The 21,927-nt window shown below is 39.8% G+C and overlaps 1 protein-coding gene and 1 pseudogene across 1 annotated transcript; both read right to left on the bottom strand.

Annotated features, from left to right (window-relative positions):
• Window positions 1–775: 775 nt before the first annotated feature.
• Window positions 776–13,165, bottom strand: LOC149842737 (calcium-transporting ATPase, endoplasmic reticulum-type-like). Its single transcript, XM_090001554.1, has 8 exons — window positions 11,768–13,165; window positions 11,579–11,684; window positions 11,329–11,450; window positions 10,319–10,597; window positions 2,999–3,382; window positions 2,306–2,415; window positions 2,020–2,248; window positions 776–1,578 (listed from the first exon to the last, which is right to left on the bottom strand). The coding sequence occupies exons 1-8, from the start codon at window positions 13,127–13,129 to the stop codon at window positions 1,021–1,023; spliced, it is 3,150 nt and encodes a 1,049-aa protein (XP_089857680.1). The 5' UTR covers window positions 13,130–13,165; the 3' UTR covers window positions 776–1,020.
• Window positions 13,166–16,879: 3,714 nt separating this feature from the next.
• On the bottom strand, window positions 16,880–16,993 carry LOC149842736 (U6 spliceosomal RNA; annotated as a pseudogene).
• Window positions 16,994–21,927: the final 4,934 nt, after the last annotated feature.

Here is a 21,927-nt window from a genome sequence, read left to right as displayed (position 1 = left end):
TTTGGACTTGGATTCAGATGTGAAACTTGATACTGAATCTGGATCAGATTATTAATTGGATCCTATTTTGACTACTGAATCTGACTAAAGAGATTTGGATTCGGTCCTATACCCGACCTGAATCCTAACTATTTACATCCCTAGGAATAGAGGTAGACACTGTCCTGGGCAGCCCGTGGGCCGGCCCAGCTCGGCGCCATGGGCCAGGCTTGAGCCATTAATTTGGACCTTGGCTCAGCCTGAACTGAGCCTATGGCCTGGCCCCCGTCAGTTGATGGGTCGGGCTTTGGCTGGGCCAGCCTGGTCCATTAGCGGAACGGGCTGACCCATTCCCCACCCCTACCTAGAAACCAACTGGGTCACTGAGTAATGCACTCATCAATTGTAAGTAGGGGTGTCAACGGGCTGGGTTTGGTTCGGACCCAGGTGGAATCAGACTTGAATCAGATTTTTGGGTATGGTATCAGGTCCAAAAACCATACCCGGATCTGATAAGAATTACATGAACCAGACCCGGTAAAGTAATATTTTTTTTATCATTTTTACATTGAAAAATTGTGGGTCTTAATCGGAACTCGGGTCGGGTATAAAATTTCACAAACTATACCCGGGTCCATATATTAATTGGACCTTCGGGTCTGGACCTGGGTCCTCTTATTTGTCACCATACCCGGATCCTAAAGGGTTTGGTCTGTGTTGGGTCCAGGTAAACCAGATCCGTTGACACCTAAGTACAGAAATGAAAGCAAAATATATGCACAATCACAATTCTCCATGTAAACTTGTAACTTTCATTGCTTTAAGATACTTGAGTATCAATAGTTCATGACAACCCTCATTACAATGATATCTGCTTCTTCAAAGAAAACTTAGGGTCTAGACAGTTCAATTCCATTGTACATGGACAATGACTGTATGCATCTAGACAGCTAACTATTTACTATCTAAACTTTCTAAAACCCTATGTTTTTTATTTGTATATTCTTCCCATTGTTACTTTATTACATAGAAGAGTTAACATTAGAGGGTCTTGAACTTGGGCCTTTCCACTTGACTTCTGCCTATGAACTTCAGCACTTCATCAATGAGTATGACAGGTAAAGAGACTAGTATAACAACACGCCATTCATTGAAGCTAAGGGGCACTATCCCAAATATGTTAGCTAGGAATGGCACATAGAGGATGAGGAAGTGTAGGGAGAATGACACTGCCATGGCAACCAACAACCATGGATTGATCCATGGGGGTATGGTGATCAAGCTGCTATCTTCCGACAATGCGTTTACTGAGTTGAACATCTCAATGGCCACCAGCACCGAGAGCGAGAGCGTCGCCGCCTTCACTTTCCCAGCACTGAAGTAGTCACAGGGATCTGTGAAGGAGATGATCTTGTTGCCGGCAGTAAACGGTGCTGCTGCAAAGTTTTCCCACTTGGGACATTCTTCCCATGCACGAAGCTGCGCAAAGGTGACCACAGTGTGACCGTCGCGGCCGAGGTCGATGCCGAGGAAGGAGTCATGAGTGTACCACCATGCAAAAATGCCCACAGTAGCAATGCCTACATACAAGCCTATTGTCTAACAAAACCAACTTAGCTGCATTAGTGGAAATGCACACACACACACACACACACATATGTGCAAATTAAACAAGGTGCAGTCTTCTCTGAGTTGAAATAGTTGTTCAAAACTAAGGCTGAAAATGGGTCGGGTCTTACTATGACACTAGGGTCTGGGCGTATTAAGGTAGCCTGATTATCTAAGCCAGGTGTTACTGGACCAGTACATGGAGCTGGTACAACCAACTCAGAGTTGGATCTAGGTCTTGATCCCGTTAAGTCTGATCCATATCCAAGCTGTTGACCATCCTATCACTTATCTGTAACCTGGCCTTGACTAGGCTGAACATGGAAGAAGTCGCACTGGACTAGGGAAGTCTTGGTTGCAAAAAAAAAACAATTCTAGTACTAGACTTGACTCAACTCAGACCAGATCAGTTGAGTCATGGGTGAGATTTACCAGGTATCGGACTAGAACCCACAAGTTGATGAGTGCATCGTCCTTCTTTCGGGGCGGTTTGCACATAATATTGACATCAGGCGGGTTGAAGCCAAGCGCGGTTGCCGGCGGGCCGGCGGTGACGAGGTTCACCCACAGGAGCTGCACCGGGATCAAGCATTCCGGCAAGCCCAGGGCTGCAGTTAGAAATATGGAGGCCACCTCTCCCACATTGGAGGAAATCATGTACCTGCATGCTTGAAAGAGTCAGGGACAAGTATGTCAATAATGCAGATTAGTCATTTACCTGATGAAGGCCTTCATGTTGTTGTAGATGGAGCGGCCTTCCGCAACGGCGGAGATGATCGTACTGAAGTTATCGTCAGCGAGAATCATGTCCGATGCTTCTTTTGCAACCTACGGTGTAGATTGGACAGAAATTTCAGATTTGGGTTCAAATCTCGCTGTACACCATCTGCCTACAATCCTTTTGATGCACTTCACTAGGCTAGGCTTTTGCTCAAACAACCATATATGATTTGTGACATATAACCAGGTTTTTAGAGTCCGGATCGGGTGCAATTACATGGCACAGATTTTGTACATTAAACACCTGATCGCCCTCCATCAGATCTTGGGCCCCACAACTGACAGATATGGAGGGTGATCAGTTGCTTAATGCACAAATAGTTGTGCAATCATATTGAAACTGATCTTTTCAGGGTCTTTTAAGAGCCAGGACTAGGTGCCATCACATAGCATACTTTGAAGTGTGCAGCTGCAACTGATGGAGGGCAGCCAGGTGCAGAGGCAGACTTAAAGTGTGTCATGTGATGGCACCTGATCTATAGCACCTTTTTTTAAGAGCTTAAAAAATCAACTGCTCGTAATGTACTAAAATTTTATGAGTCAGAAAATCATATTTTTTTTTCAGTAAAAAAAAAGACGGTCCAAATTATGATTTCTAACAAACAAACCATGCTAGATAAATTTTTTTTACCTCAGTGCCAGCAATTCCCATGGAGATACCGATGTCGGCGAGCTTCAATGCAGGCGCGTCGTTGACGCCGTCTCCGGTCATGGCCACGATCTCACCCAAGTCTTTAAGCATATGAACGATGTCTTGCTTGTGCCTAGGCTCGGCTCGTGAGAAGACCAGGCCTCCCCCTCTTGAAAGTATCCGGCACTGTTGGTCGCTGGTAAGAGCCATGAACTCCTTGCCAGTGAAGCTCTTCCCTTTGAGATCCTCCACATCACAAAAGACACCAATCTCCCTGCAGATAGCTTCTGCAGTGGACTTGTTATCTCCAGTGATCACCATCACCCTGATCCCTGCATCTTTGCACTCTTCAATGGCCTTTCTAACTTCATCACGTGGAGGGTCCTAGAGAATTTGGTTTAAACAGGAAGAAACAGCAATGTAGTTTAAAGAATAGTACATGGATCAAAAAGTTTTTCTTTTCTTTTTTTTTATAGGGAAACTAGGGTATAACTTTTATGGATTCTAAAAAATTTACATATCTGCCGATAATCAAGGATATCCTTGATTAGACACTTTCACTTTGCAAAGATAAGGACTGTTAAGAGTCCATCGACTTTGCAATAAGGATGGTCAACAGTCCGGTCAAATGAAGAGGCCGTTAGATAAGGATGTCGGTTTATCTTTCTTCGTTGTATTTTTTCTATATATATGCATCGGCTGTGCTCAGTTGTATATCGATTTTTTCAGTGAGGAATAATACATCAGATTTCTATATTTCTTGATCTTGTTTTTATCTTCATGGTATCAGAGCATCCAGGATTTCTACAAGTTTGGGCGACGCTGCAGGTGATTTCAGCTATCGGCTCATGCCCTTCCCTCTTCCACTCCTCCAGTGTGTTAAGCTTCAATGGTGTGCAGCAGTGGCACTACCGGTTCCATACCAGTACATGTTTATTAGCCTGTTGCAACACTTATAGCCGGCTCCTTACAGTTTTCTTTTTGCATGTTGGGCCCTGAAGCTAACATAGGTCGTAGTTTTCGATCAAGCATCATATTCAGCCCCTGCTGCAAGTTTGGATCAAAATTTTTTATCGATTGTGCATTTATTTTCAGGTTTATTTTTTCTCTCTGTGCATAGATGGATAGCGGAATCGAAAGTACGTCAAGCATGAACTCTGAAAAGATGGAGAGCCCATTTTTCCTCCATCATTTAGACAATCCCTGCATGACACTGGTATCACAACCATTGATCGACGATAACTACGTCAGATGGTGCTGCGCAATGACCATGACACTATCTGCGAAAAATAAGTTTGGATTCATAGATGGATCCATAAAAAAATTGAAGTCTCCCACAAAGTCTATTACTGCTTGATAACGATGCAATAACATGGTACTATCATGGCTTCTCAATTCATTGCATTCGAATTTATCATCAAGCATCATCTACGCCGAGACCGCGGCTAAAGTATGAGCCGAACTTCGCAAGCGATTCTCCTAATCAAACGCTCCGCGCATATACCAGATCCAACAAGAGATCATTAATCTCAAATAGATGCAAACTTTTGTGGCAGCCTATTATACAAAGATGAAAGGTCTCTGGGGATGAGATGTCTACATATATGATTGTTCTGTCATGCACATGCGGGAAGGCAAAGGCCACTCATGAATAACAAGATCAGGAAAGGCTAATGCAGATTTTAATGGGGCTAAATAAGATCTATAATGCCATAAGGAGCTAGTGATTCTAATGACACCATTACCAAGTATTTTCAAGGCTTTTGCACTACTCGTGCAAGAGGAAAGGGAACGTGACCTTAGAATCACGTCCATCTAGGAACGAGTTGTGGCAAGTGTAAAAGGTTCCAATGTAGATCCTAACAGAAATCAGCAGAATCGTGTCTGCCCAAAATGTGATCACTGTGAAAAACTCAGTCACGTAAAGGCCAAATGTTTTCATCTTCATGGCTTTTTGAATCGAAGTGGTGCTCCAACCAATGCTCGACAATCGAGTCAGGCCAACGCAACTTCTGTGACTTCTGAAGGCAACAAGCTCATGCTCGTCCAAAATTCTCAACATTTCACCCCAGAGCAACTCGATCAGATATTAGCCGCAATAAATTTAGTTAATACCAAATCAGCACCTGCTGCCAACCTAACAGGTAATCTCGATGTCTCTCTTGCTTGTTCCTTATCACCTGAAAAATAGATCATAGATACGAGCGCTACAAACCATATTACTAATTTCTTATCAAATTTAATGCTTCTTAAACCCATCATCTTTCCTCCTATTGGCTTGCCAAACGGGTCTTTTGCGCAAACAACCCACATTGGCAGTGCTCAACTAGGATCAAACCTCAACCTTTCAAATGTTCTTTTTGTTGCAGATTTTAAGTTTAATCTCATTTTCATGAATAAATTGATCCAAGATCTAAACTGTGATGTTTGCTTTTATCATGATCATTGTGTTTTACAAGACCATCTCTCGAAGCTGATGATTGGAGTGGGTAAGCTGCATGGAGGACTATGTATTTGAGATCTGTGATATTTTTTCATTAAACAGTTCTTCTTTTGATTCCAGCATTTGACACTTAAGACTTGGACACCTTTTAAATACCAGATTACAAATCCTCATTGATAATAATAGACTGCGTGGTTGTGTTCCTCACGATCATTGTGACATTTGCCACATGGCCAAGCAAATTCATTTGCCATTCTCCAACGGATCTGTTTCCTCGTCAAAGCAGTTTCAACTCATACATTGCGATATATAGGGAGGATATCAAACCACCTAATTATCCGAAGCACAATATTTCTTAACCATAGTTGATGATTATTCTAAAACCACATGGGTTCAACTTCTGCGACACAAATTCGAAGCCATTGATCATATCAAGAATTTTTTCTCGCTTGTTGAAAACCAACACAACAGCGAAATTTTAAGCTTCAGATCTGGCAATGAAACTACGTTTTTTTTAAATAATATACATTTTTTTTAAATAAGGGCATTGAACATCAACATAGTTGTGTTGCAACCCCTCAACAAAATGGTGTTATTGAACATAAATATAGAGACCTGCTAAACGTTGCAAGAGCTTTGAGATTTCAAGCTTCTTTACCTATTAAGTTTTGGAGAGAATGCATTCTAATGGCTGCCTATATCATCAACCGCATTTCTTCCAAACCATTAATGTGCAAAACTCCTTACGAGTTACTTCATAAGAAGAACCCAACTTATGGCCATTTTTGGATGTCTATGTTACGCTCACAACATACATCACTCTCATAAATTTGACAATCGTGCACACAAGGGAGTGTTTGTAGGATATCCATATGGTCAAGTAGGATATTGAGTTTATGATCTTGAAACAAACAAGATATTTGTTAGTCGGGACATCAAATTTTATAAAAATATCTTTCCCTTTCAAGATCATAACACTCTGAATGAAGAGGAGGTGCACATCATACCCATTCCCATTTTTGAGCCCCAATCCTATGAAACTCAAGATTCTTCCGCCAACCCAGTCCATGAAGCTCCCACTTTTATTCCTCCAAATCCAAATCCTGAATCCGTTGAGCACGTTTTCGTCTATCTCTGCCGATTCAAAAGAAGTCGACAATCACCGTTGCATCTTAAGGACTACAGTTGTTACACGGTTGCTCCCATACTCCAGTCAACCGAGACAAGAGAGGCGATCCCCACCTCCAATCATGAGCTCTCTCAATTTCTAAGGTATGACCATTTTTCCATGGACCACTATGTCTTCTTAAGTGCCATCTCTCAAACCACAAAACCCAAAACATTTTCCAAAGCCATGCAGTCCCAGGACTGGCGTGAGGCTATGACTGCAGAAATTAGGGCATTGAAAGAAAATCACACTTGGTCGATTGTGGACTTGCCTATGGGAAAATATCCAATTGGTTACAAGTGAGTTTACAAACTCAAATATCTTTCTGATGGTTCCATTGAAAGATACAAAGCCTGACTCATGGCAAAGGGCTACACCTAAATTGAAGGATTGGATTATAATAAAACCTTCACTCATGTCGCCAAGTTAGTTACTATGCAATGTTTGATATATAGCTCTCGCTACAGTAAAAAATGGCATTTATTCCAAGTAGATGTTAATAATGCCTTCCTTCATGGGGATCTCATGGAAGAAGTGTATATGATATTACCACCCAATTTTTCGATTCAGGGGGAGCGTCAGGTTTGCAAACTATACAAGTCATTGTACAACCTTAAGCAATCATCTAGAAACTAGTTTGCCAAGCTCTCATATTATTTGCTTCATGAAGGTTTTACACAATCTAAGGTCAATTACTCTCTTTTCTTCAAAACCACTAATAGGGCACATATATTTGTTCTAGTCTATGTGGATGACATCATCATTGCAGGCAACGACATTCAATACATCAAGCAACTTAAATCTAACATCAATCAGCAATTTTGCTTGAAAGACCTTGGTCGCCTGAAACACTTTCTTGGCATTGAAGTTGCACGGTCCAAAGCTGACATTTTCTTATCCCAACACAAATATTCTCTTGATATTTTGTAGGACATAGGCCTCCTTGGAGCCAAGCCCAGCCAGTTCCACATAGAGCCACACGTCAAACTCAACAATGACGATGGTGTTTTACTCGACGACCTAGGGATGTATAGACGCTTAGTGGGCCGGTTGTTATATCTTACCATAACATGTCCTGACATCGTCTTCGCAGCCAACATTCTAAGTCAGTTTAGTTGTCAGTCGCGACAGCCTTATATGAAGGCTGCCCTTCGAGTACTTCGATATCTCAAAAGCTGTGTAGGACAAGGTATTCTAATGTCCTCTACCAGTCAGCTCCAAGTGATTGGTTATTGTGACTCTGACTGGGCCTCTTGCCCCATCACTCGCTACTCCACATCAGAATATTGCATCATGATCGAAGATGGTTTAGTTTCTCGAAAGACTAAAAAACAATCCACTGTTTCACGATCCTCGACTAAAGCCTAATATCGTTCAATGGCCCTTCACTTGTTGTGAACTCACGTGGATGAAATATTTATTGTTGGATTTTGGCATTACTCGCCTTTAACCAATGATACTTCATTGCGACAATCAAGCTGCCATCTATATTGCCACCAATCCCGTTTATCATGAGCGCACTAAACACATCGAGATAGACTGTCACCTCGTGCGTGAAAAAAATTCAAAGTGGTCTCATTGCAACCCGTTTTACTCCTTACCATTGTCAGCTTGCAGACCTCTTCACTAAAGCGCTCGCTACCAAACATTTCTCTCGTCTCAAGTCCTAGTTGGGTGTTCTCAATCCCCACGCCCCAACTTGAGGGGGAGTAAAAGATTTACATATCTGTCGATAATCAAGGATATGGTTATCAAGGATATCTTTGATTATCGGCAGGGACTCTTTCACTTTGCAAAGATAAGGACTGTTAAGAGTTCACCGACTTTGCAATATGGACTGTCAAGAGTTAGGTCAAATGAAGAGGTCGTTAGATAAGGACGTCGGTTTATCTTTCTTCGTTGTATTTTTTCTATATATATGCATCGATTGTGCTTAGTTGTATATCGATTTTTTCAGTGAGGAATAATACATCAGATTTCTATATTTCTTGATCTCGTTTCTTCCTTCAGGTTCGAACCCGAACCCCTCAATTATGATAATGTGACCTAACCATCCAGCTGTCTCATTCAACTCCACATGAATGAAGCAGTTAGTAGAGATGGTGTATAAGATTAGCATGGATGGCCAAAATGAGCCAATGAAATTGATCCAGTTCTTGTAAGTGGCTAGATAGGCTAGGACTTGGGCTAACTTGGCCTGACCAACCTGGTTCAATATGAGCCTATAACCAGATTGCTTCTGGCATGCCATGAACACAACTTTGGTCGGCGTTGTGGGCACTTTCTAACTCAACTCATACAGCAGGTCCATCTCCCAAAACCAAGTTGAAACTACTGAGGTGGGCAAAATCACAATGAGAAATTTTTTCTCCATGATGTATCCAAACATGCGCTTTAAGAAGTCAAGAAAAAACAATTAGGAAATACCATGTAAAACATCATATAAATTGAGATAATAAAGGTGCATGCGAAAATGTGAAATCATGATGGTCTTACATGGGAAAAGTGAAAATCAGCAAGCCCCACTTCTTTCAAAACTTAAGTGACCATTCATCTTCATAAACAGTAATTGGAATTACAATGGTGGGAAAGCGTTTTGGTATTTTTTAAGAAAGTCAAAAAATTTGCACCCAAAAGGGTTCTTCACATCCGGCTAGGTGGGTCAGCTTAAGGTGTTTAAGTTGAAGGATGCCATGAGTCCGATACTTGGAATATTTATCCTTGCCATCAGGCCGAAGTGATTTGGGGACTTTTTTTTTTTTTTGAAAGGCTAGCTCAGGTTAGGCAGACTCCTACCAGTTATACAACTATACCATTGGGTTTTGAAACTACAACGTCCCAAACACAAGGTGACGTGCACTAGCTGCTCCTACCAGAAAAGCCCAGCCCCCTTTGGTGATAGGGGGAATTTCTTGGTGGGTGGAGAAGTGGCGTCCCGATGAGCTATATATAAAGTACAAGACCAAAATAGGTCCGCCACAATGAATGTGACATTGGTTGGTCATTATCTATCATGTCCAAACCATAGTGGTGGTTTCTCTTTGAAAAATAAAAAGAAAAATTAATCACAGAAGATGAATTCTTGTAGAACAAAGACGAATCAAACAGCGAATATTTGCATTGAAAAAACACAAAAAAGGTAACTCCTTTTGATTCATAAGCAAGCTTTTTGACATCATGGATCATTCAAGTCACCTGAAAACTTCCAAGTTTTTTCTAAAAGTGGAGTCATTTAAAGTCACTTGGGAAGCTTCCAATAAGCTACCAAATAGCCCAAAGTCCTATATCTTCTTCTAGGGCGCATGAGATACTTGATTTTGAGCGCCCAAGTGCTGGAACACTTGACATGGGATGACCACGGTTCAAATCCTACGGGTCATTCCTTGCTGCAAGGTCGAAGCTAGGTCTACTTTTCAGTGACAGAAGAACTGCCAAGGTGTGGTGATGGATGGTTTTCCTTAGCCTAGCAAAAAAAAAAGTGCTGGACCAACCACCATGGGCCATGTGTGCTGGCCTATATTTGCTAGCCACGTGGCATGGGCCCCATTGGACTATAAGCACATGGAGCAGCAAGCTTGGCAGGTGCTGTTCAAGTTCGGCTAAGCACCAGTTGAGCCCTCTCCAAGATTCAAGGGGCAAGAAAGAAAATGCTTGCTTAGTTTTGAAGCAGGAAAAAAAGGAAAAACAGTGAATGAGATTGAAAGCTTACTCTTAATCCCACTACTCCCACAAAGATTAGGTTGCTTTCAATGTCAGAGTAGTTAGAGGGGTCCAACAACTTCTTGTGGGCAGCATGGTCATCTCCATGGTAATCATTGAACTCACCCAACTCATCTTTGTAAGCAAAGCCCAAGCATCTAAGACCCTTTGAGCTCATCTTTTGTAGGCTAAACAACAGTAGCTGTCTGCAAGGCTCATCCAATGGAACAATTGAGCCATCTCCAAGCTGAACATGGGAGCTTCGATCGAGCACGCTCTCCATGGCACCCTAAGAAGAGGTTGAAAGGCAAAACTAAACACTTTAGCTCATGAGAAAAGATTTTGGCTTCAGCAAGATGCTATAGGTCCAACATCATCAGTAAAGAAGAATGTGGAAATAGAATGCTGAATGGCAGTGTGTGTGTGCGCGTGCATGTCAGTGTTTTTGTGCATGGAGAAGCTTACTACAACTGAAACTACCCCCTCTTGAAATTATATGTCAAAGTGAACTATTTAAGAAAATGGAAAAATTTTTATTGTTTCAAAAAAATTGCACAAGAAAATTGCAAAGATTTACATGAACAAGAGAATGAAAAATAACAAAAGAAAATAAAGAAGGTCAATGCTCCAAATTAAATGCAGATCCTGTCTCATGCATGCTTTTTTCCTAATATAAATAGTCAATCCATTTGAAATGTCAGCTTCACTCACCAACAAATTTCACTAAAAGCAGGAGAAATTACCATGGCGAAAGGCAGGGCCTTCTGCTTCCATTTCTAACAATAAGAAAATGTCATGAAAGGCACCAACCTATGAAGACTAAATACTTAAAACTATTACTAAGTGTTCATTCTCTCGTACTATTAACTGAAGGAAATAGTTAATTCAGAACTAAAGTATATAAAATTCTCTTGTCAAACAGAGTTGATTCATCAAGAAGTGCAGAAACATGTTCCAAAGAAGAATGGCATAAAGAAACAGAGCCGGCCAGTTGTTAGGAACTTAGGATAGTGATATCACCTTAACCAAGAGGCGGTTGTGTCCATTTATTTCTCTAATGATGATGCTCATCGACTTTCTAACCCTGTCAAATTCGAGTGTAGCAATTTTCTTTGATCTTTTTGCCCACCAGTCACAACAACCTGAAATATCAAACTGATAAATAAGCTGCAAATAATATGCTAAAAGGTTGCCTTTAGGCAAATCAGTATACGTTTTCAAGTGAAAGAAAGCAAGATTAAGTATGGTGAAAATTTCTGGCATTTCTCACCTAATTTTATAATGGAGTGATCGCTCATGTAATCTGCAGCAATCCTTTCAGCTTGAATCCTTTTGGTCTGGTTGGCATCGGAAACTCCCATCTTCTCAACCATCACCTTTAATCAATTATACACATTGTATCAGTTACTCTTAGCAGCAGTGGCAAGGGACACCAATAAAGAGGAAAATAGATACCAACCTTAAGGGCTGCCTCAGTTGGCATACCGGTAGCTCTAAAATGGTTGCTGCTGCAAGAAATCCCAGCATCATTGCAGACGGCAGAAATTTCAGCTAGAACTTGCAGGCTTGAATCCAAATTACCAAACTCCCAATCTGAAATCTCACCATCCCTTGGATCATAAGTTGTTCCGTCGACCCGAAAGGTTCTAGGAGCAAAGCTACTCTCTCCCAAAGTACAGAACTCAGTCACTGCCATCTGATTCGTTGTAAGAGTTCCAGTTTTATCAGAACAGATCACTGTGGTACATCCCAAAGTCTCCACACTTGGTAGCTTTCGGACGATTGCGTTCTTCTGCGCCATCTTTCTAGTGCCTAATGCTAAACAGGTGGTAATCACAGCAGGAAGGCCTTCTGGTATGGCAGCAACAGCAAGAGCCACAGCTATCTTAAAGTAATAGGTGCACTTACCAAATGAAAATCTAAGATTTCTAGGCCAGCCATCAATCACATCCCATGTTAGAAAATGCTTGACATTAATCAACCATACCAAAGCACACACAAATCCAATCACGAATGTCAGTTTCTCGCCGAATTCATCGAGTTTCTTCTTCAATGGAGTGTCCTGATCCTCCAGTGAAGCTTCATGAATTTGTGTCTGTATTTTCCCAATCTCTGTTTTCATGCCAGTGCTAACCACAACACAGAGACAACTCCCATTAACAACAGTGGTCCCTGAGAAAACCATGCATTCTTTTGCCTGCAATTCACAATCCTCCGTGAAAACGGCATTCACAGTCTTGATCACCGGCATGCTTTCTCCGGTGAGCGAACTCTGTTCCACTCTGAAAGTCGAAGTTTTGAGCTTTGCCACCCTCATATCAGCAGGGGCCTTATCACCGATTCTCAATTCAACTATATCCCCAGGGATTAATTCCCTAGCAGGCAAGTCTGCAACATAAAACCCATTTCTTAAAACCTTTGCAGTCTCACACTGCATCTCCTTTAGTGCTTCAAGAGCCTTCTCAGCATTGGTCTCTTGCCACACTCCTACAACTGCATTGAGGATGAGGATCAGCAGGATCACAAACGGCTCGACGTACTCCGTAAGGGCCCCTTCTCCATTTTCATGGCTATCAAAGTAAGCAAGAATGAAGGAAACAACAGCAGCCATGAGAAGGATCTTCACAAGCGTGTCATCAAACTGTTCCAATACTAATTTCCACAGTGGTTTTCCAGGTGCACTCTCTAGCTCATTCCAACCATACTTGACACGTCTCTTCTCTACCTCAGAAGAGCTGAGGCCCTCCTCCAATCTTACGTTGTATTCTTTGAGGCTTTCTTCTACAGACCAAAACCATGCAGGAAATGGTTTTTCTTCCATTCTTTTTTCACAAGAATTTGCAGTCCGATCCAAGCCTTCTTTAGTTTTAATGATGAGATTGACTCCTTCCCCTGTGTATGTAGGAGAATTAAACGACATGAAAATTACTCCATACAGACAATAGCTCAATGCTATTTCAAAGAGAAAAAAAAAGGTCAATTACAAGGAAAAATTAGTTGTTTTTGAAAATTTGGACACAGATATTTTTGTTGTTTTAATCGATGAAAAACGATTTTGTTGATATTTTAATACATAAAAAGTTCATTTTATTAGGGACACACCACCAAAATGGCTTGTCCTTGTGACATAGGTCTAGCCTTTCAGGTAGAACTTAGCTTTGATGGGCTTATACAGTCCATCCATCCATTTTGCCACCAAGAACCTTCAAGCCCATCTTATACGCTTTCTTTCAGACAGAACCAGCAAGGTAGAATCATATTCTTGGTCTCCCTTAGAAGGACCTTCTCCACATGGGGAGCAGTTGGTCTAAAAATGTTCAGTAATTTAGACTTTCTTTTTTTCTTTTAAATTACATGAAACATGCCTAAGAACAGGGCTCATGGTTCCTCTTTTCAGATAGGAAAGAGAGAGGATCCTGTAAAACAACGCTGATCTCACCCAGCGTTTACAATCCCAAAACCCACCCCTCTGTGGGTCCCACTTGTAAATATAGGGGATATTTTGAATTTATTGAAAAAAGAAGAAGATAAATTCACTAACCGAAAAATATATGAGTTAACTGAGTTGAGCTTGGGCTAGCTCATTTGCAGATGAAATACATTTTTAAAATTAAAAAGAATAAAATTTTGACTCTAAACCCTTTGATTGAAGCTGAGACCGACTCATTTACAAAATAATTGCATTATTTCAAAGCTTTAAGCAACAGGATTTGAATTCTAAGCTTATTGGTTGCAAGCCAAACACTTCAACCATAAAAAATCTATAATATAAAATACATGTAAAATATATTTATTACCATGTAATGAGCTATATGAGCCGAAAGTTGGGTTTAAATTTGAGTCCACTTAGAACCATGTACTTTTCATTAGTAAATAAGGTCATAGAGACCAAATCCAAGTATGGATTACTTAAAAAAAAGGACAAAAAAAATCTATTTGATAAGCAAACGGTTGGGAAACCCGCTCTAGGGGTGGATATGGGGTCCGGACCCGAGATAGGCCAGTTTGGACTGCTTTGATCAGCCTGAAAAGCCCGATAAAAATCGGGCCTAACCCAGTTTGGTTAGCAAACTGGCAAGGTCTTGGATAGGGCTGAAACTGCATGGAGCCCGACCCAGACTGTTTTACTAGTCGGGCTTAAAAAGGCCCAACCTCACATAGCCTGGACCTAGCCTGATAAGTCCAAGCTGAGCCCGAACCCGAACCCGAACCCGACAAGGGCCATACCAGATTTTTGGCAAGCCATGGTTTGTATCGGGCCTATCAGGCTGGACTGATCTCCAACCCTAACCAAATAATAAAAGAGAGGCTCATTTATTTTTATTTAGCATCCATAGTTTAAACGTTAAGGGAAAACCAAAAAGAGATTAGGTGCCCCAACTAACTAATCTAAAGGGTAGGTCGTAAGGGTTCTGTTAACAGCATGCCATATACGCTAGCACAGATCAGGTAAAATAGCGTTTTACAAGATTCTTGTAAAAACAACAACACGAGATGTGGCGCCCGTCTTCCAAAGTAGCTAGTGGGTCCCACTACATAAGAAAGGTGTCTTATTTTGTAATGACATTTTACGTAAAACGTTTTAACTGATTGCTCACATAATCTGAGCAACCTAACCTTGCATGCCATGTATGCTAAGACCAAATTTAGTTTTTTTTTTTTTTTATGACCAAGGAAAACCCTCACGATAAACCGGGTCACTAAATGGGGCTGCCTCCTTGCGAGGTAAAACTCTGGGTTGAGGACACGATGCTCATGTCCAAATGAACATGCATGACTTATGCCAAATATTTGTTTCAAACAATACTTAGAATCATGGGGTGGATCTAGGAATCTAAATTAAGGTGGGCACAAACACATTGTAAAGGATCCATCTTCTGCCTGGTCAAGCGTCGAGAGAGAGAGAGAGAGAGGCCATTAATTGTTAATTAATTAAACAAAAAAAACATTGATATTATAACCAAACCCAAATATTCATTGGGCATGAATTCTTGCTTAATGCTAATTAAAAAAAGAAAACACATAAAAACTTTAAAACCATAACTAAACATTTATGCAAATATAGAAAAACCAAATCAAAATCCTAATTCTTACAAAACATCATAAATTATGTATTTATGCTAATTGATAAAAAAACCTCCTAGTATTCTAAGTAAAACCAAGCATTCATTATTAATGAATTCATGTTTAATAGTAAATAGAAAAAGCACAAAAAAAACCCTAAAACTACATCTCAACATCTATGTTATTAAAAAAAAAGTCATATTTCTAAATCCTAACAAACATCACTCATAGATATACTAATTAAAAAAAATAAAATCCTACAATTCTAACAAAAATCAAGTGCAAATTCATGGAATCGTGTTTAATGTTGATTGAGAAAGAAACATAATAAATACCTAATTAAATATTCATGTCATTTGAAAAATCAAAATAAAAAACTTAAACCCTAACAAAAATCAAAGATTTAGGGGTTTAAGAAGTGATAACTAAAACCAAACATTCACTATTAGAATCATGCTTAATGATAATTTAAAAAATGCACAAAAAACCTTAAAACCTTAATTAAACACTCATGTTATTTGCAAGAATTCAAATCAATACCATAAATCCTAAAAAAATCATACATTTATGCTAATTAAAAATCTCTTAACATTCTAATAAAAATCAAACATTTATTACATGCCTATTGTTAATAAAAAAACACAATAAACCCTAAAAACCTAATTAAGCATTCATGTCGTTTAAAAAATAAACTAAATTAACAACCTAAATCCTAAAAAATGTCATGCATTATGCTAATTAAAAAAACAAATGTAACCCTTAAAATAAAAACAAGCATTTATTTATGATTTAAAAAAAATTGAAAAGAAATAAAGAGGAAGAAGACGACCTATCAGCCTGCATGTAAAAGAGGAGAGAGAAAGAAAAAGTTGTGGGGGGTACCAGAGAGGGCCGATGGGCAATGGAGGGTTGGAGGGCGAGAGAGAGGGTGGAGGCCTCTGTGGGCATGTGCTGTGGGGTCGCAGGAAGGGCCAGAGGGCGAGGGAGGGCTGGAGAGAGAGAGAGAGAAACTTTGTGCCCCCCTTATGGGTTGGGGCCATCCGGAAAGAGTGCCCATCCTCACCCATTGAACACCTTCTCGTATTTTTAAAAAACATGCAAAATTGCTTCCCTCCATCTTAAAGGCTTAGCAGATTAACCCATCTTAAAACTTTTTGAAACATGCATTAAACTTTCCAAATCCTCCCGTACCAGTACTAGTGCCTACACTTGTTGGAGGCAGTTATAAACAACCCTTTTAAAAGCACGCAAAATTATGTCCATCCATCTTAAAGATTAAGGGCATTCAACACATATGGACATATATGATGTGGCCCACCCTAATCACATGCATCAGACTGTCTCAATTCTCAAACTCTAGTTTTTTTTTTTCTTTGAAAGGCAAGCTGGGTTAGGCGGACCCCGGCCGACCAGAACAACAGCCGCCCCATGTGGCAGAGGGATTTGATCCTGGGCCTTCAGCTTGACACACGACCCCACTTACCCTATGGGATACCAACTTGGTGGTAAAAATTTGGACTATTTTTCGATTTGTGCGTGCCATCGATCCTTGCACAGGGGGCCATGCTAATCTTCTTTGTATAGTTCCAATTTTATCTGATGTCTCGGAAGAATTTGTGAAGAGGTTTATATTCTAAGAAACAATATAAAGTAAATATAAAGTCCATTTTAAAGGTCCTGTTTATTTCTTAAAAGTAATTGCCATTTAATAGTAAAACAAGTTAATTAGTTCTGACGTCCTTTTCCAATGTTACCAAGAAAGTATATAAAAATGTACTTTACCTCTTCCGTGTAGGAAAGAATCCCGATTCAAAAAGTGACCAAAAAAGATCTTGACTTACAAGAAACTACAAAAATGTAAACCTCTCTCAGGAATTTATCGGAAGAAAAGTTCAAATCCTTTAGAAATAGGTGCACATAACTCCACAATTATTTATTCTCGATTTGTCCAAGACCAAATAAGTGCAACCAACCGTCCATCTCAAGATGGACGTACATGGTTCGAAGAAAAATACCAAGAGAAAATCTAACTTCATTGATCTAGAGATGAAAGGTCGAATTCATTTTGCAGCATAGATGCACGTGGAATTTAAATTGCAATAATTATTTCATGAATCCTTCAATACTTGAAAGGAAATGCATCATTAAAAAAAAAGGAGAGGGGTGGGGGGAGTTTGGTCATTGAAAATAACGATAAATTGCAAAAATAAAAAACCTACGTAAAACTCAGCAAGTACTGTCCTCAACTCATTAGGGGTAGTTTTCCACTTATCAAGACCCAATCAATAAAAACAAAGTTTTCAAGGAAAAACGACTCCAAATCTAATTCACCAAAACCACCGTTTCAAAGACCAAGCAAGATAAACAAACAATACAAAAAATTTCTCAATTTTCTTTTGTTTTACTTGAACATGGAATTCTTTTTTAAGGAACTTGAACATGAAACCTCAAATACAAGAAGAAAAAACACCCGCCCGCCTCGACCGAGTGGCGGCGAGCCCGAGGAAAAGGTGCTAACCCCTTAGTCTCAGGTTTGGGGGAAATGTGAGTGCCTTTCACTGGTGGGCTCCATAAGGGTTTGAGTGCCGGTGACCCCACCCGGAAAATACTTGGAACTTCCTCATCAAAAAGAAAAAGAAAAAGAATAAAGAAGAAGATGATGATGCACATTTAATTTCATTAGCAAAGTATAGAAATAAAAGAATAACAAGAACACCAACATGCAATTCTGGCGTACCTTAATCAGAGACTTGCAACCCAAGCCATCCGTGGAAAAAGATTGAGGGAGAGAGAATGAAAGGAAGATTGTAAGAGTCTCATTGTTTCAATGGGTGAGGGTGGTTTAGAAAGGAGGGAAAACCCACAATTGGTTTGCACTCTTTCCTGGTAACTTCCTTTTATATTTGAAAATTGGTGTTTGGTTCTTAAGAAAAATAAACATTATTTTTTAGATTAGGTACATAAATTATGTAAGCATATATATATATATATATATATATATATATATATATATATAGAGAGAGAGAGAGAGAGAGAGAGAGAGAGAGAGAGAGAGATAGTATGTTCTTGAGTGCTACACCTGTCCATCCCCAAATAATAAAAACCGTTGCGTGGGGGTTCTCTTTTAAAATTCCACGAACGTACTATTCCCTCTCTAAGTGGCTTCCATGCCAGGCTCAGTTTTTTTTTTTGAAAGGCAAGCTGGGTTTAAGCAGACCCCTACCAGTTTTATAACTATACCAATGCCCGGTTCAGTTTTCATTTTAATAGAACGGCTGGAAGTTGGACCAGGCTGGGTCCAGGGCCTTTGGGCCACACATGACCACATAGCTGGCACGTCGATCGGTCAGGAGGGTTCGGCTGAACTTGGTGTGTTATTAGTCAAAGCATCGTAGTCAACTCAGCCTGAGTCCGGATCCGGTGCAATCACATGTCATAAAATTTGTGCATTAAGCACCTGATTGCCGTAAAAAAGCAGATTTTGTATGAGTTTTTCATGATCCGAGTCCAAATACGTTTATGCAATATCTGATTAGTTGGATTTAGTATTTACCACAACCGAACCTTTTACATCCCCAGTCTATGCTATGTGTATGAGATAGGTTTAAGCACAGTCATAGACATGCCTGGAAAATGGCATGATAAAATAAACTTGATGCACATATTGGTCAAGCATGTAGGAGTCAATTTAGGGCACGAAGAAACCAAACATTGGTCCTATTCAATTTTGTTACACAATTCCAACGTCACAAAACTCGGTATCAGGATTTTCTTGGCATGGGAAAATTTCACGATAAATTTAAAAAGTGAATGCCAGTTTTTTTTTTTTGGATTATTTTTGGCTTTTTAAATTATCATGATATTTTCATAATGTTGTTGATGTTGGGCCTAATACTTTGGTTAGGTCCGTGCACACTCATTCGGGTTCCATGCAGGGCCAAATAGTGAGAGATCTTGACTTGGCAAGGGTCTGAGCTAGGGTGGGCATCTGGCTGGCTCAGCCCGGACCCATTTAATTAAAGCTTGGCTCGTTGGGCTTTAAGTGCAGACTGGTCCAGAGATGGGCCGGCCCGTTTACTAACGGGCCAGGTTTTGACCTGATTCTTAACGGGCTCGGGTTTGAAGAGCAGCCCATGGCCCAGCCAATTAGCCCAATGGGCCAACGTGAAGTAGGTCGGGTTCAGCCCAGTCCAGCCCAGCCCAAATCTATTTTTAAATAGTAATAATTAATAAGTTTTCAATTTTCCATGCACCCAATTAATTATCTTTCTAGTTTTCATAAAATTAATAAAACTAATTAAGTAAATAATAATTATCAATTTACTATACAATAGTTATTTTTTATTTTTTTATTAAAAAATTAATAAATAACTCTAGCCTGCGGGACAGCCCAGACATGACCCACGTGTATAACAGACAGGGTTTCGACCCGGCACCTAAAGGGCCCGAGTCTAAAACCTTGGCCCAAACCTGACCTATGGCGAGCCAGGTCGGCTTGGCCTATCGAGCCGCTCACCCCTAGTCTGAGATGAAGCTCTTCGGCTCCCAATTGGCTCGGCTTGTAGGGCACGCCAAGCAGAATGTGGGGCACCATACGTCACAGGTTTGTGCTCCCGCAGCTAAACATTTTGATTGCCACAAATGGTTAACTGTGTCAACTTTGGGTCCCACGTTGGTACTGACGCCACATCCAAAGAGAGGTCAACTTCTCTCTCTCTCTCTCTATATATATATATATATATATATATTGTGGATCCAAATACATGTAAGGAGACAGTACATAACTCCTGTGCAAGTCTGGGTCCCACATTGGTACTGACGCCACACCAAAGACAGGTCAACTTCTCTCTCTCTCTCTCTCTATATATATATATATATATAAGTTGTGGATCCAAATACATAACTCCTGTCCAAATCTGAGGCAGACCAAGTTGAGGGTATGGAACCGTGGACCCAGTAGAGCAACACCCGGTCAAGTTGTGAGCAACATGCACCAAAGTCATTTAATCCCAAACATGTACATATAATAATGGGACGGATGAAGCTTGGCTTGACTGAACCAAGATGGACCCACAGACAACTAGACCAAGTGGGACCTACTTGGTTCGTTGACCAACAACCAGGTCATTCAATTCTAAGCTTATTTGTTACGTTCTAATCTTCTCTCTAATATAAACAATGCTAAAGATATATATGATAATGCAAATAATTGGTCCTTAATCATTTAAACCGTATAAAAATCATGATGGGATGCTTAAGTCCAAAATATAAACAACTAATTAATAACAAATTCCAATTATTATTTTTTTCACTTTAACAAATGAGAGTTGTTACGTCACACTCACTATATATATATATATATATATATATATATATATATATAACGAAATTGATGATTATATTCCATCGCGATCATACATCTCACTTGATGAAGGTGTGAATGGGCCCCACTCTTGTATATCTCAAAAAGAAATGCATGGTTCCCAAGTTAAATGTGCTGCGAGATTAAATATAACCGACAATCAGTTATATATAATATGACCTTAACTACCCAATGCCAAATAAGATGAAACCTGGATTTGGATTGCATAAAGAGTGCTGGATTGGACTCGGTTAGTACTGGAGCACCAGTTAAAACTAGGTGGCATGCTTGATTATTTCTGGTTATGTCATAATAATAGTGAGATGTACCAAACCCGGAAACCATGGCCCAACAGCTCATGCCCTGGTTGTGTATTCCTCCTTGCCACATGAACTGAACCTGAAAAGGGTAAAATATTGGCTACTAATAAAGGTAAGAAACTAACGAGTAGAATTCACTTTTTTTTTTTCAAAAAAATTCAGTATTTTGTACATCAAATGTTACATATGTGATCTACATGGTTTGTTCAATAGAAAATGTGTTTTGAATCATGTGTTTATAACAAGTAATTAGATTTTTTTTAAGGGGTTCAAAAATCAACGGTTCACAATGTGTCAAAATTTCATAACTCAAAAGATCACATTTTTACATGAGAAAAGCAGGATCCAAGGCTTGATCTTTAGCAAACAAACCTGAACACGTCTATGTGGTTAGATTGAGTCGATACAACTTGCACCTATGATTATGATTTCTAGCCCATTAGTTTCTTTCCTTCATTAGTAGCAAATATTTTCCCACCCAAAGAACATGAGAGAGAGCGAGAGAGAAAGTACCAAACCCTGAAACACTTTGTCGTAACTGTCGATTGCTAGCAAAAAATGAACTTAACCTAAAAAACTTTGTTGTTGGGGTACGCCATTTAGGGCAATGTTGTCAGAATCGGTCTGAATTGGCCTCAATCAGTTGATTCAGATCGAATCGGTCCAAAGACAATTCAAAAAGGGAGTTAAAAGCATATTTTTAGCTTTCTTTAACATTTTTATTTTTAATAACATGTATATCTAATGGTAAACAAGGGTCAATTCAAGATCCATTAGATTTGGTTTTTCATGCTTTTTTAGGAAACTGATTCACCTAAAAAACCCATTTTAACAACATTGATTTAGGGTGTGTTTGAATGCCGTAGATCTCTG

The sequence above is a fragment of the Nuphar pumila genome, chromosome 3 (genome assembly GCF_984573655.1).
Source record: "Nuphar pumila chromosome 3, dmNupPumi1.hap1.1, whole genome shotgun sequence".
In the NCBI taxonomy this organism is placed as follows: domain Eukaryota; kingdom Viridiplantae; phylum Streptophyta; class Magnoliopsida; order Nymphaeales; family Nymphaeaceae; genus Nuphar; species Nuphar pumila.
Note: the sequence above shows the minus strand (reverse complement) of the source record. Positions and strands in the feature narration are given on the sequence as shown.